Raw genomic sequence first — 19,321 nt, 5'->3', positions numbered from 1 at the left:
AGAATACCAGTCGATGGACCTGGGTCTCAATTACATTGTGCAGAACAACCTTGAGAGCAGAGTGGAAAAGAAGAATTAAAGAACCACTTTGTTCAAGGGTGATTATTTACAATGGGGGGTTATTGTGCTGATAAAACCTTGCAGTAAAATTAATCTGTTGTTCCACTTTCATTTAAGAGAGATCATCCTTTTAATACCTATCAATAATTTATTCTGATGCCAATGTTGCCTTTGCCAGAATAGATAAAGAAATCCCATTTAAAAGTTGCATTACTTCAGCTTCAATTCAATGTGATATCCATGTCTATCTATATTCATGATTCATTGCCAGAATATTGACTTGCATTTTGACCATGATTTACAAGAAACATTACCTGTGGTTGAGAAAGAATAATAAGATTGGAGTGTTCATGTTTGGATGGTGTAAAATCCTAGATTTTTTACTGATTTTACTGTGAAAGAAAATATATTAAGGCATGTTTTACACTTCCCCGTGTCATGTTTAAGAACCGTTTTCATTGTAAGAGCAGCAATCAGATGTTTTACTTGACTTTTATTATTTTTCAATGAACTCATGAATCGTAAATATTAATATTACAGATTAGGTATGGCATTGGATTCTAGAACAGATCAGGTTCTGCATTAGACACTAAGACTGAGAAATAACAATTACAAACATTCAGAAACATTATTTGTGTACTGCTGTAATTGTAGCCCACATTCAAAATTTAGTTAATTATAAAAATGTAAAAATTAATAACTGCAAATAACATAATATTTATTGTTCATGATGCACAAATTCTCTACACCCCGTGTTAAAGTAATGAAACTGGATTTGATCTTTCAAATCTGCCTTGTGAAAGTGTAGATTTGTACACTGTATTTGTGTTTTAAACGTTATTTTTAGTATTTTGGTCTTCTTTCAATGGGAAAGGAATCATAGTTATTTATGTTCTTGGCAAAAATGATGTTTTCTTGGATTTGGTCATCTTAAATGCAGCTATTCAAATGGTTATATAAACACTTCTAAAACATGTACTGGTCTTATCTTGCAGGGTTCCTACATGTACTGTAGAAGAGTTTTATTTACTTTTAATTAAAGCATTAATAATTTCATATTAAAAAAACTATTTGGACTCTGTATTTCATTTTATAAAATATTGTTGAAAACTGGAAAATTATATGGAACCATTGTTTTTTTTGTCTTTTTAAAATAAAAAATACTCCAATACTACTGCTGATTTTTCAGCAAATTCAGTTTTGTCCTAAAATGTTGTGCAAACAAGGGAGACAGTCTTAGTTCTCAGACATTGATTTGTGTACAAAATAATTAAATCCAGCAGATGTTCTTACTGATTGTATTTATTTTCATTTCCAGGGTAAACCAGGAAAAGAGGGAGAAAACGGGAGTAAAGTATGAAGTGTTTCTCTTTCACACCATATTTACTTTATTTAAAAGACAGGGTATTCCTTTGGTATAACTTTCATTCGTAAAATGTTTATTAACATGATAATCATAATGATAGAATATTCCAAGATGTTTGTAAAATCTGATATTCCACTACGTCCGTGTGTATACAATATATCAGAGATCAACATGCTTTTATTAGGAAAGGTTTTGTATTGCATGCTGTATTACTTCAGTCATCAATTGAGTTGCTGGGGGTTTTTTATGCGTCCCATACTGACAGTATGTGTGTGCCTGTGGAAATACACCTTTTTATATACTGTACATTCTAGGAACAATACAGTGAAAAATTGAATTGTTTTCTTAGGGTGATCAAGGATATCCAGGATTCCCTGGACCTGGGGGAATGAAGGTAAGATCACATCTCACAAAGTACATGCTTTGACATGACCCTCCAAGCGCTCATCGTTGATCAGATGTAGCGGAGTCCCTCAGCTACAGGGTGGTGAAGTCACTAAGCCAGTGGCTCTTTTACTTTACTCCTAGAAGCTTATTGAAACTTCCTCTGATATTCACCAAGAGCACTTGTCAAAATTCAAAAACACAGCTGACTTTCGGTGTTTTACATTTGGTATCAGTACTGCTGAGGCCTGTAAACTGTACATTTCTTTGTCTTTTTATTAAAAAACATTCACCAACTCCAACCTATAACTGGGAGAGACTACAGTAAGTCTGCTATGCTGTACGTCAATAATATGTTTCATTTTAATTCAGTGCTATTCCCATCTTATTTTTGATATGAGACTTGTAACTTAAAGTGGGCATCACAACTGACGGCCACTCCAATTAGTGGTGTATGTGGAAAGGAATATATTATTCTACTAATAACAATAGTTTCTAACCTTTCAATAGTTACAAAATGTACTTGCTACCAATATATACATTTTGTTAAAATCTGTTCACTTACCCTCAATATCAAGACTGTCAAAACATAAATATTTCTAACAAAAACCACCACCTATTGAGGACGATTAAATCACAATGTACAGTAGATGAGCTCACCAAGGATGCAACAGCAATAGCACCAAGTACAGAGGGTAATTGCCTACATACTGTACAGTTTTCTTTTGGAAATAAGGTGCTTATGTACAGTATAATTAGGTATTTTGGGATGATCATTGCAAAGTTATACAATGAATGCACATTTATTATATTTCAAGGGTATAATCCTTTTTGTTTTCCTTTTGGTTCTAGGGTGAGAAAGGTGAAAGAGGACCACCTGGATTTGTAAGTGTGTTTGAAAATGTCAAATTAGACTATGGATGTTGACTTACTTGGGCAGTTAGGTTAAATTAACTTTTAATGTAGTATTCCTTTCACTTAAAGCAGATCAGGTAATGTGCTGAAGAGTGAGAATAGCAAGACAACCATGCAGACATTCACAAATGGTTTCTTCTGTTGGGGAATGTGCTACCAAATTTATAGTCCATTTATAGTATGGTCACATTCTCTAAATGCATGTACATTATTAAGAACACACAAAATAAACGGTGATTTTGGAAACAAAGCATTAAAATATGTTAAAATATAATTTACTAAATATAACTTACTAAAGTAATTGAACTAGGAACATCAAAATGTAGAAGTACTGTACCTAAAAAAATGCTACATTTTATGTAGCATTGTATCCGAAAAGAAGGCTGTAGATTTCATTTAATTCATCATCATGCGTGCTCAAAACTAAGTGAAAAATATTGTTCAGCATTCGTTCTGATCGCTCCCTAATACTTCTCCTCAGTTAATCTGACCTCCATTTCCATGCGTGTTGGTAAACACAAAATCTTGCTAGGAAATAATCTGTTAGAGGACAATGTGAAAAGAAAACATACTGTAATATTAATCTCAAGGAAAATCTGGGATGTAGAAAGTGTGCTTTACATTCTGTTTAGGGACACGGAGAACCTGGACCTCCTGGGTTTCCTGGGAGATCTGGTGAAAAAGGAGAACGAGGTATGGAATCTTGACCTTTTCACAATGCTTTAATTTTCGACTGCTTTTACCGTGACAAAATATATGTTATCATCAGCTGATTCGATTTTGATTTGATAACATGACTTCCTAAATTTTTCTGGCTAGACAGGGGTAGTTTGTTTTCAGATTTCTGTTTCTCATACAATTGCACGCCACCTTATATCACAAATGTTGTTCTAACCATGCTGTAATATTTTTAAGGTTTTCCTGGTCCTCAAGGAGATGCAGGTCCACCAGGTAATATACACTTCCATTTTTTATTTTTTTCCTGTTACTTAAATAATACTAATAAATGTGTATCCTTTAAGAAACTATTCTTAATATTTCTAGATCCCATTTAGCATTTTCGTAACCGTTTTTTTTTTATATCAACTGCCTGCTGTAATGTATGAGTATGGAGCAAGCCAGTGGAGAACAGATTCTCATTGACAATGTTGACCTAGGGGCGCTATCTAAGAACATGATAAAGGTTACAAATGAGAGGACACCATTCTGCCCATCTTGTGCATTTGGTGGTTACTGTAGTAGTTAATTTATCAAAGAATCTCTTCCTGCCATTTCTTGAAAGATGCCAACACATTGGCTTCAACCTCATGGCTGGCTAGCTTATTCCATATATATACTCCTACTAGCCTTTGGGTATCGAAGTACCCCTTATTCTCACTTTGTGTTTGTGTGTCTTTGCTCAATTTTTGATTTTTTTTATACTTATATCAGGTTCTATTGTAGTTTTCTCTGTTCAAGACTACAAAGGTTATTTTATTTTATTGCATCAGTGTACAACATTCCTTGAAGTTCTGAAATGCATCTGGTTGCTCTTCTCTGGACTGATTCTAGAGCAGCAATATACAGTATATACAATATTGTATGCCAAAGGGGATTTACTGGAGCAATGAATACCTATAGCTATAAAGGAAATCTTTTTGTATTTTGTAATATGCAAATTGTTGTTTGCATCATGATTATAAAGTACATTAGTTGTAGCAAAATGTACATAATTATAAGCAAATAGAAGTCACTTCCATTATATCAATGTACAGTATAAAACTGTTTTAGAATCTTGCTTGGTCTTAGTACTGTAGTACTGTTAGTAAATGCTATAGTGCAGTCTAACATAGTATGACTGCTTAACTGTTTTAAGCAGAATTCAAACTGAAATGTTGTTTATTTGTGTTTGCAAGGCTTAAGTCTCCAAGGGCCCCCTGGTCCTCCAGGGTTTCCAGGGGAATCTGGTCAGAAGGGTGATCGAGGATCTCCTGGAGAATCACTTCCTGGTCAGAGAGGTCAAGATGGATTGCCAGGGCCCCCTGGTCCCCCAGGGCCTTTAGGTACTGGAAGAACCACTAACACCTTTGCACAAAATCCTCAGCTCAGCAGAAGAGTATTTTCTTTGTTTTTTTTTCAACTTATTGTTTAGTTATTATGGTAAAAGAAGTAATGTACCATCTTTCAGGTAACTGCATTTTGTTTTAAAACATTTTTTAATGACACATTAACTCCTGTAAAGCGATCTTTACACTAAAACAAATTCGTTTCAAAAAGATTTCCTTTAAATCACGAATCTTTCGGTCTTTAGATGAATGTGAGAATAACCTATGATTAAACTGCCATACTGTATAATAAATGGGGACAGTGAGGAGTATTGATTACTTTAATGATTAAATTGTTTCTGTAAAATGTATTTTGCTTGATAAATGTAGATGTATACCAGTGGTAAACATCTCAGAAAAAACATAATAAATCCTCCACTCCAGTCAACTTGGCATTTCAACAATATTTATGGTTTTATTTCACAGTAAGAGTAATTTTTTATTTTCCTTTTTTTTTCCAAAGGGGTAGAATGTAGTGTTTCAATAGGCCCATCTGGTCCCCCTGGACCAAGAGGATTTCAAGGAGAGATGGGCCAGAAAGGTATGTCAATAAATATAACCAGCATTCTGCAAATCAAACAATTAAAAAACTGGACTGCTTCAAAGAGCTCTCTCTCCAAATGGTACATTAGGTCAACACATTTGAACTCTATCAGAGCTGCACCAGGATAGTCTGGTTGACAATAGTTCTATGACCTAAAGTTCTCAACAATGAGGCAACCAAAAAACCAGACCAGTTAACGCTCTGCTGTCAGAGCAGATTGAACTCCATGATCCAGATATTACCAAGCTTGGGTCAAATCATTAGCGAGGTATGACCAGGATTCCTCATGCAAGGGTTCACATTTGTTCAATCCTAATGATCAGAAGGTATGACTGGAATTAGTGTTCTTTGTGAAATAATGACATCTGCAGTGTCCTGGGTACTTGTAGACTTACAAACTGACATCAGTGAGAGATGTGCTACTCCACCTGGTTGCCTCTAACTCGTTAGTAAGGTATTGTGGTGATTACAAGGTATTATAAGATGAACAGTCTCATGGGTTGAAAGAGATTATCTGTCAAAGCCCCTCTTGCAGGACAAGAGTCATTGCTATTAACTGAGACACAAAGAAACAGTTGCTGATGCCAAATTAATTGGGACAAAAATGAAAAATAAAAAAAAATTAAAACGCATTGCACTGAACGAAAAACATGCCATTTTATACAGGCTTGATATCGGAAAAGCACTGCATTTCATTTCCCATGTTTAAGCAACTATTCTACCATTATGAGGTTATTGACATAATAATATGTCATAATCATATTGACACCTTATTCTCATGAACAACATTAGAATGCTAAAATGAATCCTTAATCTTTACATGCATTTTTTCTCTATAGTATCATAACAAGCATGTATTTCCTGAGTTATATTTCTGTGGCTGTAATGAAACAACATGAAATATGTAGTATTTCTGCAGTCTAAGGCTGTGAAAAAAAAAAGAAGAAGAAGAATAGAAATAATAGACACACAACTAAAGTGTAGTTTGAACCCAGACATGTTAAATTGTTTTATATTTGCAAGGCAAGGTTGTGTTATTGGGAGCTGAAATGCAATGAAAGCAGGCAGTAATAGATTTATTTTTCTCACATCTTCTCGCTCGATAATCGTATTTCTTACAGGAGACAAAGGAGACACCTGTACCAACTGTATAGCCTCTGGACCATCTGGGCCTCCTGGACCTCAAGGCCCTGATGGACAGCAAGGTGAGGCAAAAGCCATCTGGAGCACATTTTTCAGAAAAAGGGAACTTTTTTCCACGTGATATAAATTATGATCTCAGAACTACTCACCCTATACTCATCCGAGGTCTCTTTATGAGAATGTCTTTCCTATCTTTCATTATGTCTTTCAAATAAAAAAAAGTGGTGAGAAGATGTTGTTGACCATAACATCTTGCTTTCTCGTCTCGAGACTGTGTTTGGAGTCTCTGACACTGCCCTCAAATGGTTTAAGTCTTACCTCACTGATCGCTGTCACTTTGTCTCTCTCAATGGGTACAGGTCTGAAATTGGTCTTGTCAAGTCTGGTGTCCCTCAGGGCTCAATACTGGGCCCCTTGCTCTTCAGCATTTACATGTTCCCACTTGGTCAGCTTTTAAGATCACATGGCCTCAGCTTTCATTTTTACGCTGACGATACTCAAATATACATCCATACCAAACCCGACACTGATGTGGCTGTCTCTATTCTATCTAATTGCATCTCTGACATAAAAATTTGGATGACTCAAAACTTCCTTCATCTTAACTGTGACAAGACTGAAGTCATGCTTATTGGTACCCCCCACCAACTTCGTAAAGCCAGTCCTGTAACCCTGTCTGTAGATGGCTCTGTACTTGAGCTCCAATCAAAATTGAAAAACCTTTGGGTTATATTCGATTCTGGCTTAACATTCGACCCACATGTACAGCATACTGTCAAAACATCTTTTTTTCACCTTAGAAATATCGCAAGACTACGCCCTATGCTATCATTAACTGTGGCTGAAAAGCTGATCAACATATTTGTATTCTCTCGAATTGACTACTGCAATGCTCTGCTCCCTGGGGTATCTAAATCTACTCTGAACAAGCTGCAGTATGTCCAAAATTCAGCAGCCAGAATCCTGACCAGATCTAGTGCAAGTGTTCACATTACTCCTATCCTGGAGTCCTTGCACTGGCTTCCGGTCAAATTCCGCGTAGACTTTAAAATCCTCATGCTCACCTACAAGGCTTTACATGGCTTGGCACCTCAATACCTGTCTGAACTTTTATCGCCCTACTCCCCACCTCGCAACCTCCGCTCTTCAAATTCTGCCCTCCTTACTGTCCCCCAAGCCCGTCTACATTGTATGGGCGACAGGGCCTTCTCCTGCTATGCCCCCAAGCTCTGGAACTCCTTGCCCAAGGATATTAGAGAGTCACCTTCTCTAAACTCCTTCAAATCCAGACTCAAAACCCTCCTTTTCAGAAAAGCCTTTACTTAACTGGTTCCATTCTTCACCCCTCTGCTCTTCTTAATACCATCTTCCACGGTCTCCTCTATTGTTATTGTTGTATTGTTGTAATTATAATTGTGTCCTGTCTTGTGAAATTTTCTTATTTATTGTTGTAGTCTTCTTATTTATTGTTATTGTCATCCTGTAAAGCGCTTTGACAAGCCACCTTTAAAGGCGCTATATAAAATAAAGTTTATTATTATTATTATAAGATCTCTGTTAACAGATGTATGGGGTGGGGCTGATCTACACATCCAATAGTGAAACTGGACCCCTTGAGGGATGATGTATTTATTTTTTCTAATCTGCAACTTTCAGGTATTTTTGTGTTCAGACCCCTTTACTCCAATTTTAAACAGGCAAATATTTAGCTTCTTGATAACCCTTTTATCAGCCCAGGTAGACTGGGATGGCAGCTAAGATTTCTGAAAAAGAAACATGTTCATGCAAGTTGCTCTCAACAGTATTTAAGCCATTAGTGAAACTGCTCGCTTGTAATACTTATTTTTTTCTTTACAGTCAACCAATTTATATTTGTGATCATGAAATGAATATGTTTATTTCTGTCTAATTCCATGCAAAAAGTTGATCATAATAAAACAAAAGCCCACTTTTTGTTCAACCCAGTGATTTCTAGTCACCATACTGTAAGTATAGGGACAGATTCACAAGTACATTTCTGAATATAAAAGTCATTTTTTGCATCACTGTTGAGTTTACTCATTCCAATGTTGAATTGGATTTAAATCTGGAAATTGACTGGGTCGGTCTAAGATTTTCCATATTTTCTTTTGACAAAGGGATAGTATAGCGCTTTGACCAATGAACTCTTACTCTTGTACCCAGGCCCCTGGAAAACTCAATTTTCTCTTATTCTCTTACAACAACAGTTACAACATACAGTAACAACAGTTTCTCAGAACCAGTGTGTTTGTTAGTATTTGTTGTGTTTACACCACTTTTTAGTGAAAAGATGCACCTTATTGTCATTTTTCTGTTTGTGTCAATAACAGGTTATCCAGGGCAGCCAGGTAGGAAGGGGGAGAAAGGTTCAGCAGGATTACCAGGTCTTCGAGGATACCCCGTAAGTTAACTAGGATTAAGATTTCAGATGCCCCAATTTATTGTTACTGGGCTGCTTGTTTATCTTTGCGTTTACTATCATTTGCAGGGCGATAATGGTGCTCCAGGGCTGATTGGAAATCCTGGTGCGAAAGGCGAACCTGGTGATGTTGCTTTTAGTCCTGACCTGAAGGGTGAGAAGGGTGAACGAGGTTTTGACGGTGTCCCTGGACTTCCTGGTAAAGACGGGTTGCCAGGAAGAGACGGCATTCCTGGACCTCCTGGTCCTAAAGGACAACCTGTGAGTACAACCAGGAGATTGTTTCGGTAATCATTGGCATTGAATAGTTTATACCACAGTAGTTTCTTCATAATAAGGAGGAAGGACATGAGTCTGTGAAATTACTAGATAGAAGACGAAAACTACAAGCAGCTTGAATTTTAAGAAAACCAAGATGTTGAGAGGGCTTACTCAGTAACCCCACACCCTTAGCAATATTTAAATTCCGATCTCTAGATTAAAGTACTAAAATGATACCTCTCAAATTGAAGTTGATCATGAGTAGTTTGTGGTACTGTGTAGGACACATGGACAGAAAATGGTGGTAAAGTTGCATTTGTGGTGTATGCAGGAAGTTGGGCAGTATTGTAATTGCACTGCATCAAATCTTCCAAGTGTAGTATCTTTGAACTCCTAAGCAGATTTTAGTGTGCAGTGTGATGAAACCTCCAGTTTCTTCTCAACTGGTGGTAGCTGTACAACAGTACAACAGTAGTAATTTAAAGTAATCTCTGTTCATCCAGAAACCCCTTTTCAACATACTGTATGTTAATTGCTTTGCCAATAGAATGATGCCTACAGTACCTGCAGTATTATAATCTAGGATTAGTGGTTTCTGTACAGGAGCGGTTTATGGTAAACAATGTGATAAGATTCTTATTGTATCTCATGATAAGAAAATAGTAACCTTAAGTTATAGAGGAACTTTTGCCACCATATTTCAATTACATTGTCTCTAAAATGAAAAATACCAGGTTTGGCATTAATTGGCCAGAAAATGTTTGAAGAGCACCTAATGACTCTGCATTGCATTGCATTTCAACAAACAGGTGACAATCTGATATGGACATATAAATATATAATGTATTATTGTAATCTGCCCAGTGCTAGTTTGGAGTTTGCTGGCCCAATGATTTTTTAAACAGCAGTGTGCACAAAATATATTGTAGCAATTTTCAGCTGATCAGCTAGGCAGACATAGGCTCCAAGATGTCAACACTGCTGTTTAAGGATTGAGGGTGTCTGGAACAAGCCTGTCAGTCCTGATTCCCTGGGTCCTTTCCCAAACTGGCTGGATGACATTCTGAAATCCATAAACTATGAAAAAACAGCCAAGAAGGGTCAAATGGCCTACTCGTTAAAAATCTTTCTTATGTTCTAAAATGGGGGTAATGCTGTTTTCTTACCCCTAAATGTGCTTCATGTGTCAGTTTCTCCATTTTGACACGCACATACAGTACAGTATATACCATACGTGTACTGTAGTTGCCACCGAAAGTGATTCAGGATTATTTTCATTCTTGTAAAATCCACGAAATTGGATTTAGGATTATTTTCATTCTTGTAAAAGTAGCATGTTTTGGGGCTGTGGTCATTAGGTCTAATATCCTACTACCTTGTACTACCTTAATGCAGGAAAGTGAAGCACATAAAACATATATGTTCTAACCTCTCAGGCAACTGCAGGCGTCAAAGGAGATAAAGGACGGGATGGGGACCCTGGTTTCCCTGGCCCTCCAGGAGAAAGAGGGCCTCCTGGCATACCAGGGTTCGGCCTCCCCGGTGAAACTGGGGAGAAGGGACTACAGGGTGTCCCTGGACTCCCGGGATCTCCTGGCATTCCAGGCAAGTGCACTGAACCGAGTGAAAAGGCATAGAAGAAAGTATGCCCTTAACATTTTATCTTGGTTTGCTTTACCTTAACTATCTCTGTTGTCTTGATTGACCACTATACTTCTATACTAACTATCCCCAAGTTCATTATTAGTTCATGAATTATTAGTTCATTATTACCTGGTTTGCCAGCAGCCATATCACCCTGCAGCTCACAACTGGCAACCCACTGCAGCTAAGCAGGTGTGAGCCTGGTCAGTACCTGGATAGGAGACCTCCTGGGGAAAACAAAGCTCTTGCTGCTGGAAGAGGTGTTAGTGAGGCCAGTAGGGGGTGCTCACCCTGCGGTCTGTGCGGGTCCTAATGTCTCCGTATAGTGTGATGGGACACTATAGGAAAGTGAAGGGCATGACAAGCCACAGAAAGGCGTCACGGTCATCCACTGCAACCAAGGAAGTCTCCAGTTGTGACGACCACATACTTAAACCACTGGACCCAGGCTTCTGAATACCACCTGATTAATATTGACAGGACAATTTTATTTTAGTAGTCCAGACATTTGCTTGATTACATTTTATTGGATCTGTGTGCTGTGGTGTAAGATCAAACTTAATTGACCTCATTTATGCATTGAACAATATTAAAACCCAAGGGTAGTCTGCAGATGTGATATCACCTGCAAATACACATTTCTTCATTATTGTTGTTATTAACCAGTTATTCAGGGTGACCTACAATGGGTTACATGTACTGTAAAGTAAAGTTAATCTTCACTATGTTCATTAAATGTTTACCCTGCATTTTGCATGTTGCATGCTGCATGTCCAATGTGTTTTGGTTTATATCAGAATCTGCTAAATATATTTGTCCATATATTTTAAGACTGTTTTTACTTAAAATATGCTGCATAATAATATTTTTTAAATAATGAAGAATCCTGGATTCAAGTTTTGCATTCAGTAAAGACACTTCTAAAGTTCAGACCATGATGCGGGTCTGAAAATTTGAATTTTATGTCATCTTGTTCAAATGGGCAGAACTGGCTGCAGTTCTTAATATTTCGCAATGTTGGCAATGTTTTGTTGCTCACTTTAGGTGTATCATTTGATGTGGGAATGGTATGTTTTGGTTTTCAGGACCAAAGGGTGATCCTGGTAAGGCAGAGGGTATACCTGGACCCAGAGGTGTGCCTGGTTTACAAGGACCAAATGGAATACCAGGAATCCAAGGTAGGCACTGTGCTTCAGGGATTGTCTGTGTAGCATATACCAAACAGCTGAAACCCAGATTTGGATTTCTGTCATACAGTAAGTATCTTCTTCAGTGATCCTGAAATCCAGGGACAAAACACTCAAGAGCCTAGTTTTCTGCTGTGAGGAAGTCAAACAGTCAAGCCCACCACATGGCAGCGTTTGGTAAACAATAACCAAGACTAGAGAGTTTGCTTTCACCTATTAAAGATAGACTTAGGAAAACTTTGTCTAATCATAAACACAAAAACATTTTTGGCAGTAAGTCCAAAGTTCACTCAATTGTTAAGGAAATGTTTTTTCCCATAGTCCAAAGTCATGCTGGTAGGCCAATTAGCTTCTGGGAAAGCATGCCCCTGTGTGGTTGTGTGCGTGTGTGTCTGTGTGTGCCCTGCAATGGACTGGAGTACCGTTCAAGGTTGAGCCCGCCCCTTGCTTGCCAGGATGGGCTCTGGCTCCCCCACAATGCTGTACTGGATAAAGAAAATGGATAGATGGACTAGACTAGTGTTTACCAGACTACAAAAATCCCAGAAGGGATCAAAACACACTGAAATTGTAAATATCTAATAAGTGCAACAAACCATTGTAATAGAAAATGTTTTAACATTTTACGACATACTATTAGCTAATCATGATAAGTTAATATAGTTTCACAATCATGAAAACATCTAACTTTTACTATAAAATGTATCCCAATCTTTTTCATCACTTTTTTGCAAGAATGGTTTGATTTGTTCATGGCGTTTGTAAACAGACGTAAATTTCTAATTTCACTTCATTTCCACTCTTTTATACACAAACCTCTTTCCTCTTGAGAACCCCATTTGCACTTCTTTCTCTCACCCTTCATCTCCACCCTATCTTCATCCTTGCAGCAGCTCCCTTGCTCATTCCTCATGAAGAGAGAGAGGTCATGTTAGTCCCATCCTCAGAGATAAACTGGCATTTCCTCAGCCATGCAAGTTATGCCAAATAAACATTAATAAACTTACTCTCTATGTCACATTAATCAGAATAACAAATTAGTTAATTGGATTTAAATACATTATAAGCATTTACAAACATATGAAAGGTGCTGACAGCATTTTAAATCCTCAGAATTTAATGACTTTATTGTGGTTAGCATCCATTATTTGAAGCAGTAAATGCACTAATGATTCATGCCTAACTTCATGGTTCTATCACTATCAGTCATTGGCTCATTCTATTATATTCTTTCTAAGATAATGATACACTTTTTAAAGATTTAGAAACTTCTAGCCATCAATTGTTTATGAAAATGCGGGTTAATCTTAAAGCAAATCCATGGATGTCTGGTAGATGCATTAAGGGAAATTGCTCCTCATTATGCCAGAGTCATGCACTGGATATTTGGAGTTCAAACATATACAATATGGAGTGGACTTAAGATGACTTCAGGTCTCCTGTATAAAAGTCGCATCCATGACTAGTCTATAAACACTTTACAGTGGGAAACCTGATAATGTCTGAAGAGTTTGATACTGTATTACTATTGGAAACTTTGAAACCATTGTCAATTTTAAACATTTCTGCCAGATACTTTACAGTATGTACCCAGAGACTTCACAACAGAGTTTACATTTCAAAGATGATGATTCCTTTAAGTCTGCCTTTGTTTTGAGAAACGGTAAAGAGTACACAGTCAAGAAATTGCTAGCTAGTTTCAAGAGTACATTGCCCCTGATCTGAGATTTATCTGTTGAGACAAAGGCTAAGACTGGAAAAGTGATTGCATTTTCTTTCTGCATACTGCACCATGTGTTGCACCAAAAGGGGAAATTGAACAGCATCACAGTTTCACGTCTTTGTCTTTAGGTGATCGTGGTCCGCAGGGAGATCCTGGTAGACAAGGACTTCCAGGACCAAAAGGTGACACAGGTCCTCCTGGAATTGGCTTACCAGGATTGCCTGGGCCTAAAGGTAAGAACGTACGAAAAGTCATGAATGAGAGGAGACTGACCGGTTTTCTCCTCTGGTCCTTTTGTTCTCGGTTTTAAATGCACTTCCATGCAGTTTCCTCTGGTTCATATTTCACTGATCATTCTGAAGAAGTCCACTGCATTGTCAATAATGGGACATTTGAGCTTGAGTTTTTTTATACCACATTCTTCAATTCCAAACTCTTAAGAAAGATTTGGAAGAATGTGCAAAGGTCAGCGTGAATGAAACAAATTGTTCTGTCATGAAAATTTTTAGAATGTGTACTTGTTGTTATTTTTTCAGGATTCACAGGGATGCCAGGGAATGTAGGGCAGCCTGGAGCTTCAGGAAGTCCAGGAAAAGATGGTTTACCTGGATTTCCTGGCCCAGAAGGACAGAAGGTAAGACACAATTCACAGCTCAGGATATACGTGTGTCTTTCTGACGTTTGATTGTTAAGGGTCCCGTTGTGCCCATTTATCAAGATAGAAAATCAGTGACAGGACAATACGGAACACTGGTAAAAGATGGGTAGAATGAGTTCTATGAAATGCAGATCTTTACCTTATTCTTGGCAACAGCATGCAAACATACTGTACAAATTGTATAAATGAAATAATCTTGCAAGCTTATAATGGCCATTCTGACAACAGAATCTTCAACAAGATTTACCAGAAAGTGGAGTTGCTTGACTTCTAAGATCTATAATACATACAGTAGATTCTGTCTCAGAAAATCTGATGCAATGAAGATTTGGAGTGCTGACATAGTTCTTGTGTGGTCAGGCTGCAAAGGCAAAGCACTAACTCCCATCCTGTTTTTCCAGTGCTGTGAATGGTTCCAGAGTAAAGTGATACTCTAATAAAATTAACAAATACAAATTATGATCTACAGGATCCGTGTAACATAAAACATTTCACAGGAGGATCCAAAGAAAACGAGTGCCCCATCAACTGCTAGTTTCCAAGGGTGTTATTTTATTATGTTTTTAAACATGAATTTTAAAGATGCACAGAATCCACAGCATCAACAAATCAGAGGTGAAAGTGTATTCTCCAAAGACACTGAGAGCAGTGTATCCTTCAACATCATAATTATTAAGCAATCTAAGCTAGGAGGACAAAAGCTTAGATAAAAAAAAACGTAATACTGGTCCATCAGTGTTGCAGTGCTACAGCTCTAACTTTCAGTAGCCTTTATGATACATTTTTAGGAGTTTCTAAATTGTTTCCTGAGAACCAGATCAGTTCTGATGAGATATGTGGGGCACTGTTCCGTATACTGTATGTAACCTGTGTATACATTGTATACAGGCAGCAGCTTGTGTAGGCTGGGCATTTGCTGAACTATACAACTGCAGACGTCAAAGAAAATCTGAATTTTAAGAGCTTTTTATACTTATCTTTTTCTGTACTTAAATATTACACATTTGTACTTTATAATAAAAATAAGAGAAAATAACTGATAAAAAAGTTGTTTCATTATAGCAAACGACAGATTTTTAACAAATATTCCAACGAGTTATTGTTAACAATCCGCTGAGATGTTTTTAAAAAAAGCATTGATATTTTTGTATGCTATACAATCTCTAGTGTATTTAGTGGATTGTTGCCAAAGTTGGGCATGTGCCAAAATGCCTGGGCAGTTCTTGAAGTGCCCAGACATGCTGATCAGATGCCAAGTTAGCCTGAAGATTGATGCCATATCAGCATCTCTGTAGGCAATTGGTTAAGTGCCTAAAGCCATCAGATGGTGAAGAAAGACTTACAGTACAACAGAGACAGCAGTAAAGAGGGTGAATTACTTATGTTGCTTCTATGTGCGAAAGGGCACTGAGCCACTCGTTCCACTAAATTCACTATTTTTTTTGCCAATGCTAGGTAAAACTAATAGAATATCACAAAATGTAAGTACTCATTTTCATCAAGGGCTAGGTGTAAGAGAATAAGGAAAAAGGAGTTCAGAATAAAATACATGATTTTTTTCATCCTTAAAGCAGTTGTGCAATATTTGATTTTAGAACACAGTGATGTTGTTTGAATGAGGGATAATCCTAATTGGTTGAATTTATTTAGGGCATTTTTGCATCCAAATGATCCAAAAGTGCTTCAAATCTATTGGAGGTGACCCCCTTTTTCCATCTCTGAAATGTAGCACTGGATTACATGTGGAAATAACTATGCCCCAGCAGCCCTATTACACATTAGCCGAACTAATCTGGAGAAGTAAGAAATTGATAAAGAGAGTTATTAGAGGAAACAGTTACTTAAGGTTATTGCTGCTAAAGGGGGTTCCAAAGATTACTGAGTCATGGGGTGCCCTTACACTCTCACACAAGACTTCTGCATATTGGCTGACTTTTTATTTAATAAATAATGACAAAGTACATTTTGTGTGTGTTATTTGCTATACGGGGTTAGATTTTCCTACTATTAGGACTTGACGAGGACTGATTGATGCTAGTATATATTACTTTAACCTGACATGATCTCAGCTACAGTTTCACATTCACTCACTTACACTTTGATGGTGGATTTGGCCAGGGCTCACTAAACAGACCAGGCTGGTGGTTGGGGTGTGTCCAGGAGGGTTCCAACAGAAAATTGTGTACCCTAGATTTCCAATCAGAATGCTCAACCAAGCTGTCTACCTGGTCACCCTACTGTATATGCAAAACATTTTCCCTTCATAATAAGTAATAAAAATCAGATTTATGATACAGTAATTACAATACTGTACATTATTTCTGCACAAGATTTTTCATTGGATTTTGCAAAGCGTTTTCATTGATGCTAGCTTTTGCTACCTTGCTTTGCACCAGGGTGAGCCTGGTATAGGTCTTCCAGGGCCGAAAGGATCAGCAGGACCTCAAGGTGTCCCTGGATATCCGGGAGAGAAGGGAAACCCAGGGTTTCCAGGGATTCCAGGACTGGAAGGGCAGCCAGGTCCTCCTGGACCTCAGGGAGTGAAAGGTAGAATCTTCTGGTTTCTTAATGCGGAAACATGCTGTAAACTTGAGCAAACAACCTTTATGAGTGTGTGTAATGCATCTTTTGTGAGTATAAGAATCTAAGACAAAAGCTAGCATGTATATCCTTGAAGCAGCTGAATCTGAATGTTTGATTGTGTTGGTGTTCTTATGTATTAAGTTTGGATGCCTTTTAAATTAGTTTTTAGTGTTGGATGTTTTGCATGTTTATCACTGTTGACCTTTTTACAGTTAATTAGATATTTTATTTATCTTATGCTCTCTTCCGTGAAATAAAAAGGATCAATTCATGAGAACCTAATAACATGAGAAAGGTTACAAATCACAGAAGACTCTTTGGCCCATCTAGAGGTTGTATGATTTGTCCATGTTGATTCCAGGTGACTCCGGCTTTCCAGGCATACGGGGATTTCCGGGGCCCCCTGGTCCCCCAGGTTTCGGTGAGCCTGGTGTACCTGGGCCTGTGGGCCCCAAAGGATTACCTGGTCCAATCGGTAAGTCAATTCTGCTTCTCTGCTTCATCCTGCAGTATGCAGGGCAGTGTGAGGCCTGACTGAAGAGAATGCCTCTGTATCTTTAGTTCACTAGTGCTTTAGTGGGCACCTTTAGTGCACCTCTTCCATGTGTCAGCCTACCCAGAATTTGCAAGTGAAAATGTTATAATTATTCCTGATGAGCGTGCTACTGATACATTAAAGATCCCTAGTGACAGTGATAATCCTGATGTCTAGAGAAACTATTTAATCCTTTTAATAACCAATAACCTAAACAAATCTTTGGGAATGCTTTTAGTGTTCTGATTTTGTATTGTTGCCCAATAGAACAGGGGCAGTTTCAATAACTGTTTTTATATATAAATAACTACTATATTAACAATAACTTATATACTGTATTAATAACTCCTGGCCACATGAAAGGCTTATAATGATGTAACATTTTTTGTTGGATTCTTAGATGCATTGTACCCCCAGAAACTTAACATTTGTTGTGTAATACTGTGCACTTGACAGCATTATATGTCGTCTGCCAGATGTTGGACCAGTCTTGCATTCACATTTATTTATTTTGTAATGACCATTGCAGTTTATACAGTTTTTGCCTGTTTTAAGATCATCTGTGAATGTGACTAGGTCATTGATATAAATCAGAAAAATGGTGGTCCTAGTACAGATTACTGTGATATTCTGCTGATTATCAACCTGATTTGAAAATTTACCCTTTGCCTGCACTATGTTCTACTGTTCAGTTCCTAATCTAAATGCATTTTCTGGAGTACATAAATCTTGTAATTTAAGAATTAATCTTTTATGAAGCCTTCTGAAAGTCTTATTACATGCTGTGTTTACAACTGTTACAACTGTTTCTTGTTCAAAAAACTCTAATTAGTTACACAAGACCTTTTCTACATGCTAACTATTCCATAAAGTCCTGTTGTCATTCAGCTATCCCTCTAGTTCTGTTTATTTTTTGCATAAGCTTAAATGTAAATAAAGTAAGCCACATTGCAGTTCATTAAACTCATTTTCTTTAAATGGAATTGGATGTTTTTATTCTACAGTATGTATTTTTAATGGATTTATAAAACCTCTTGGGCTTTCTAGTCCATGATTGTTTGCTCTTGGGATAAAGCTGGTCTGTGCTTTCAGCCAATCATTCTTAACTTTTCAACCCATTTTCTCTTGATTCCATATGTATACACTCCCATCTTATTCCTTTAAAACTCTATTTCCTTCATAGCCTGCATTCCTGAAATTGCTAACCTTTGTTAATACAGTAGTTCCAGTAGGCAGTCAGTGTTCCAGTATCATGATAAGTGTTCCAGGGTAGTGATAAAACTCTACAAAGTTAAGGAAACATTTGAATGACACTTTTGTTGACAAGCATATCCAAACCATTTTTTGATATTATGAATGTAACCTGCAGGACGTCCGGGCTTGAAGGGTGAGAAAGGCTACCCTGGTGTTCCAGGACTGGACATGCCTGGGCCCCAGGGAGAACAAGGCTCTCCAGGTTTCCCTGGGCTGCCAGGATCTGTGGGATTACCTGGGACACCTGGACCTGCAGGGAGAGAAGGACTTCCTGGACCACAAGGTGAGTTTAAAGCCACAGCTGTGTTGACGGAAAAACAAAGACCTTATTACCTTAATTGCATCCTTTGTCTCTCAACAGTTTTATTGTTTTAAAATGTATATATTCAGTATATATATTAGAATATTGTATTTTAATATTACCTGTGTCATGCAACAACTATCCATTTTCAGATCCACCTTTCACATGTGCAAAATTCATTCATCACTTACATTTACCTATTTTTTTCCTTGGACATTTCCAGCAAGAGTTGAAAGTCT

General features: G+C 37.5%; 1 protein-coding gene across 1 annotated transcript in view; it reads left to right on the top strand.

The window, feature by feature from the left end:
- Positions 1-19,321, top strand: part of col4a1 (collagen, type IV, alpha 1) — an 88,469-nt gene that overhangs the window by 45,682 nt on the left and 23,466 nt on the right. The window contains exons 16-32 of the mRNA XM_069178974.1: positions 1,379-1,414; positions 1,776-1,820; positions 2,663-2,695; positions 3,358-3,418; positions 3,641-3,676; positions 4,621-4,767; positions 5,273-5,350; positions 6,475-6,558; positions 8,848-8,918; positions 9,006-9,197; positions 10,634-10,802; positions 11,927-12,019; positions 13,880-13,984; positions 14,288-14,385; positions 16,806-16,956; positions 17,354-17,467; positions 18,897-19,064. Coding sequence (XP_069035075.1) covers positions 1,379-1,414; positions 1,776-1,820; positions 2,663-2,695; positions 3,358-3,418; positions 3,641-3,676; positions 4,621-4,767; positions 5,273-5,350; positions 6,475-6,558; positions 8,848-8,918; positions 9,006-9,197; positions 10,634-10,802; positions 11,927-12,019; positions 13,880-13,984; positions 14,288-14,385; positions 16,806-16,956; positions 17,354-17,467; positions 18,897-19,064 — 1,681 coding nt within the window. The remainder of the gene's footprint in view (positions 1-1,378; positions 1,415-1,775; positions 1,821-2,662; positions 2,696-3,357; positions 3,419-3,640; positions 3,677-4,620; positions 4,768-5,272; positions 5,351-6,474; positions 6,559-8,847; positions 8,919-9,005; positions 9,198-10,633; positions 10,803-11,926; positions 12,020-13,879; positions 13,985-14,287; positions 14,386-16,805; positions 16,957-17,353; positions 17,468-18,896; positions 19,065-19,321) is intronic.

Source organism: Lepisosteus oculatus, chromosome 15, assembly GCF_040954835.1.
Source record: "Lepisosteus oculatus isolate fLepOcu1 chromosome 15, fLepOcu1.hap2, whole genome shotgun sequence".
In the NCBI taxonomy this organism is placed as follows: Eukaryota; Metazoa; Chordata; class Actinopteri; order Semionotiformes; family Lepisosteidae; genus Lepisosteus; species Lepisosteus oculatus.
Note: the sequence above shows the minus strand (reverse complement) of the source record. Positions and strands in the feature narration are given on the sequence as shown.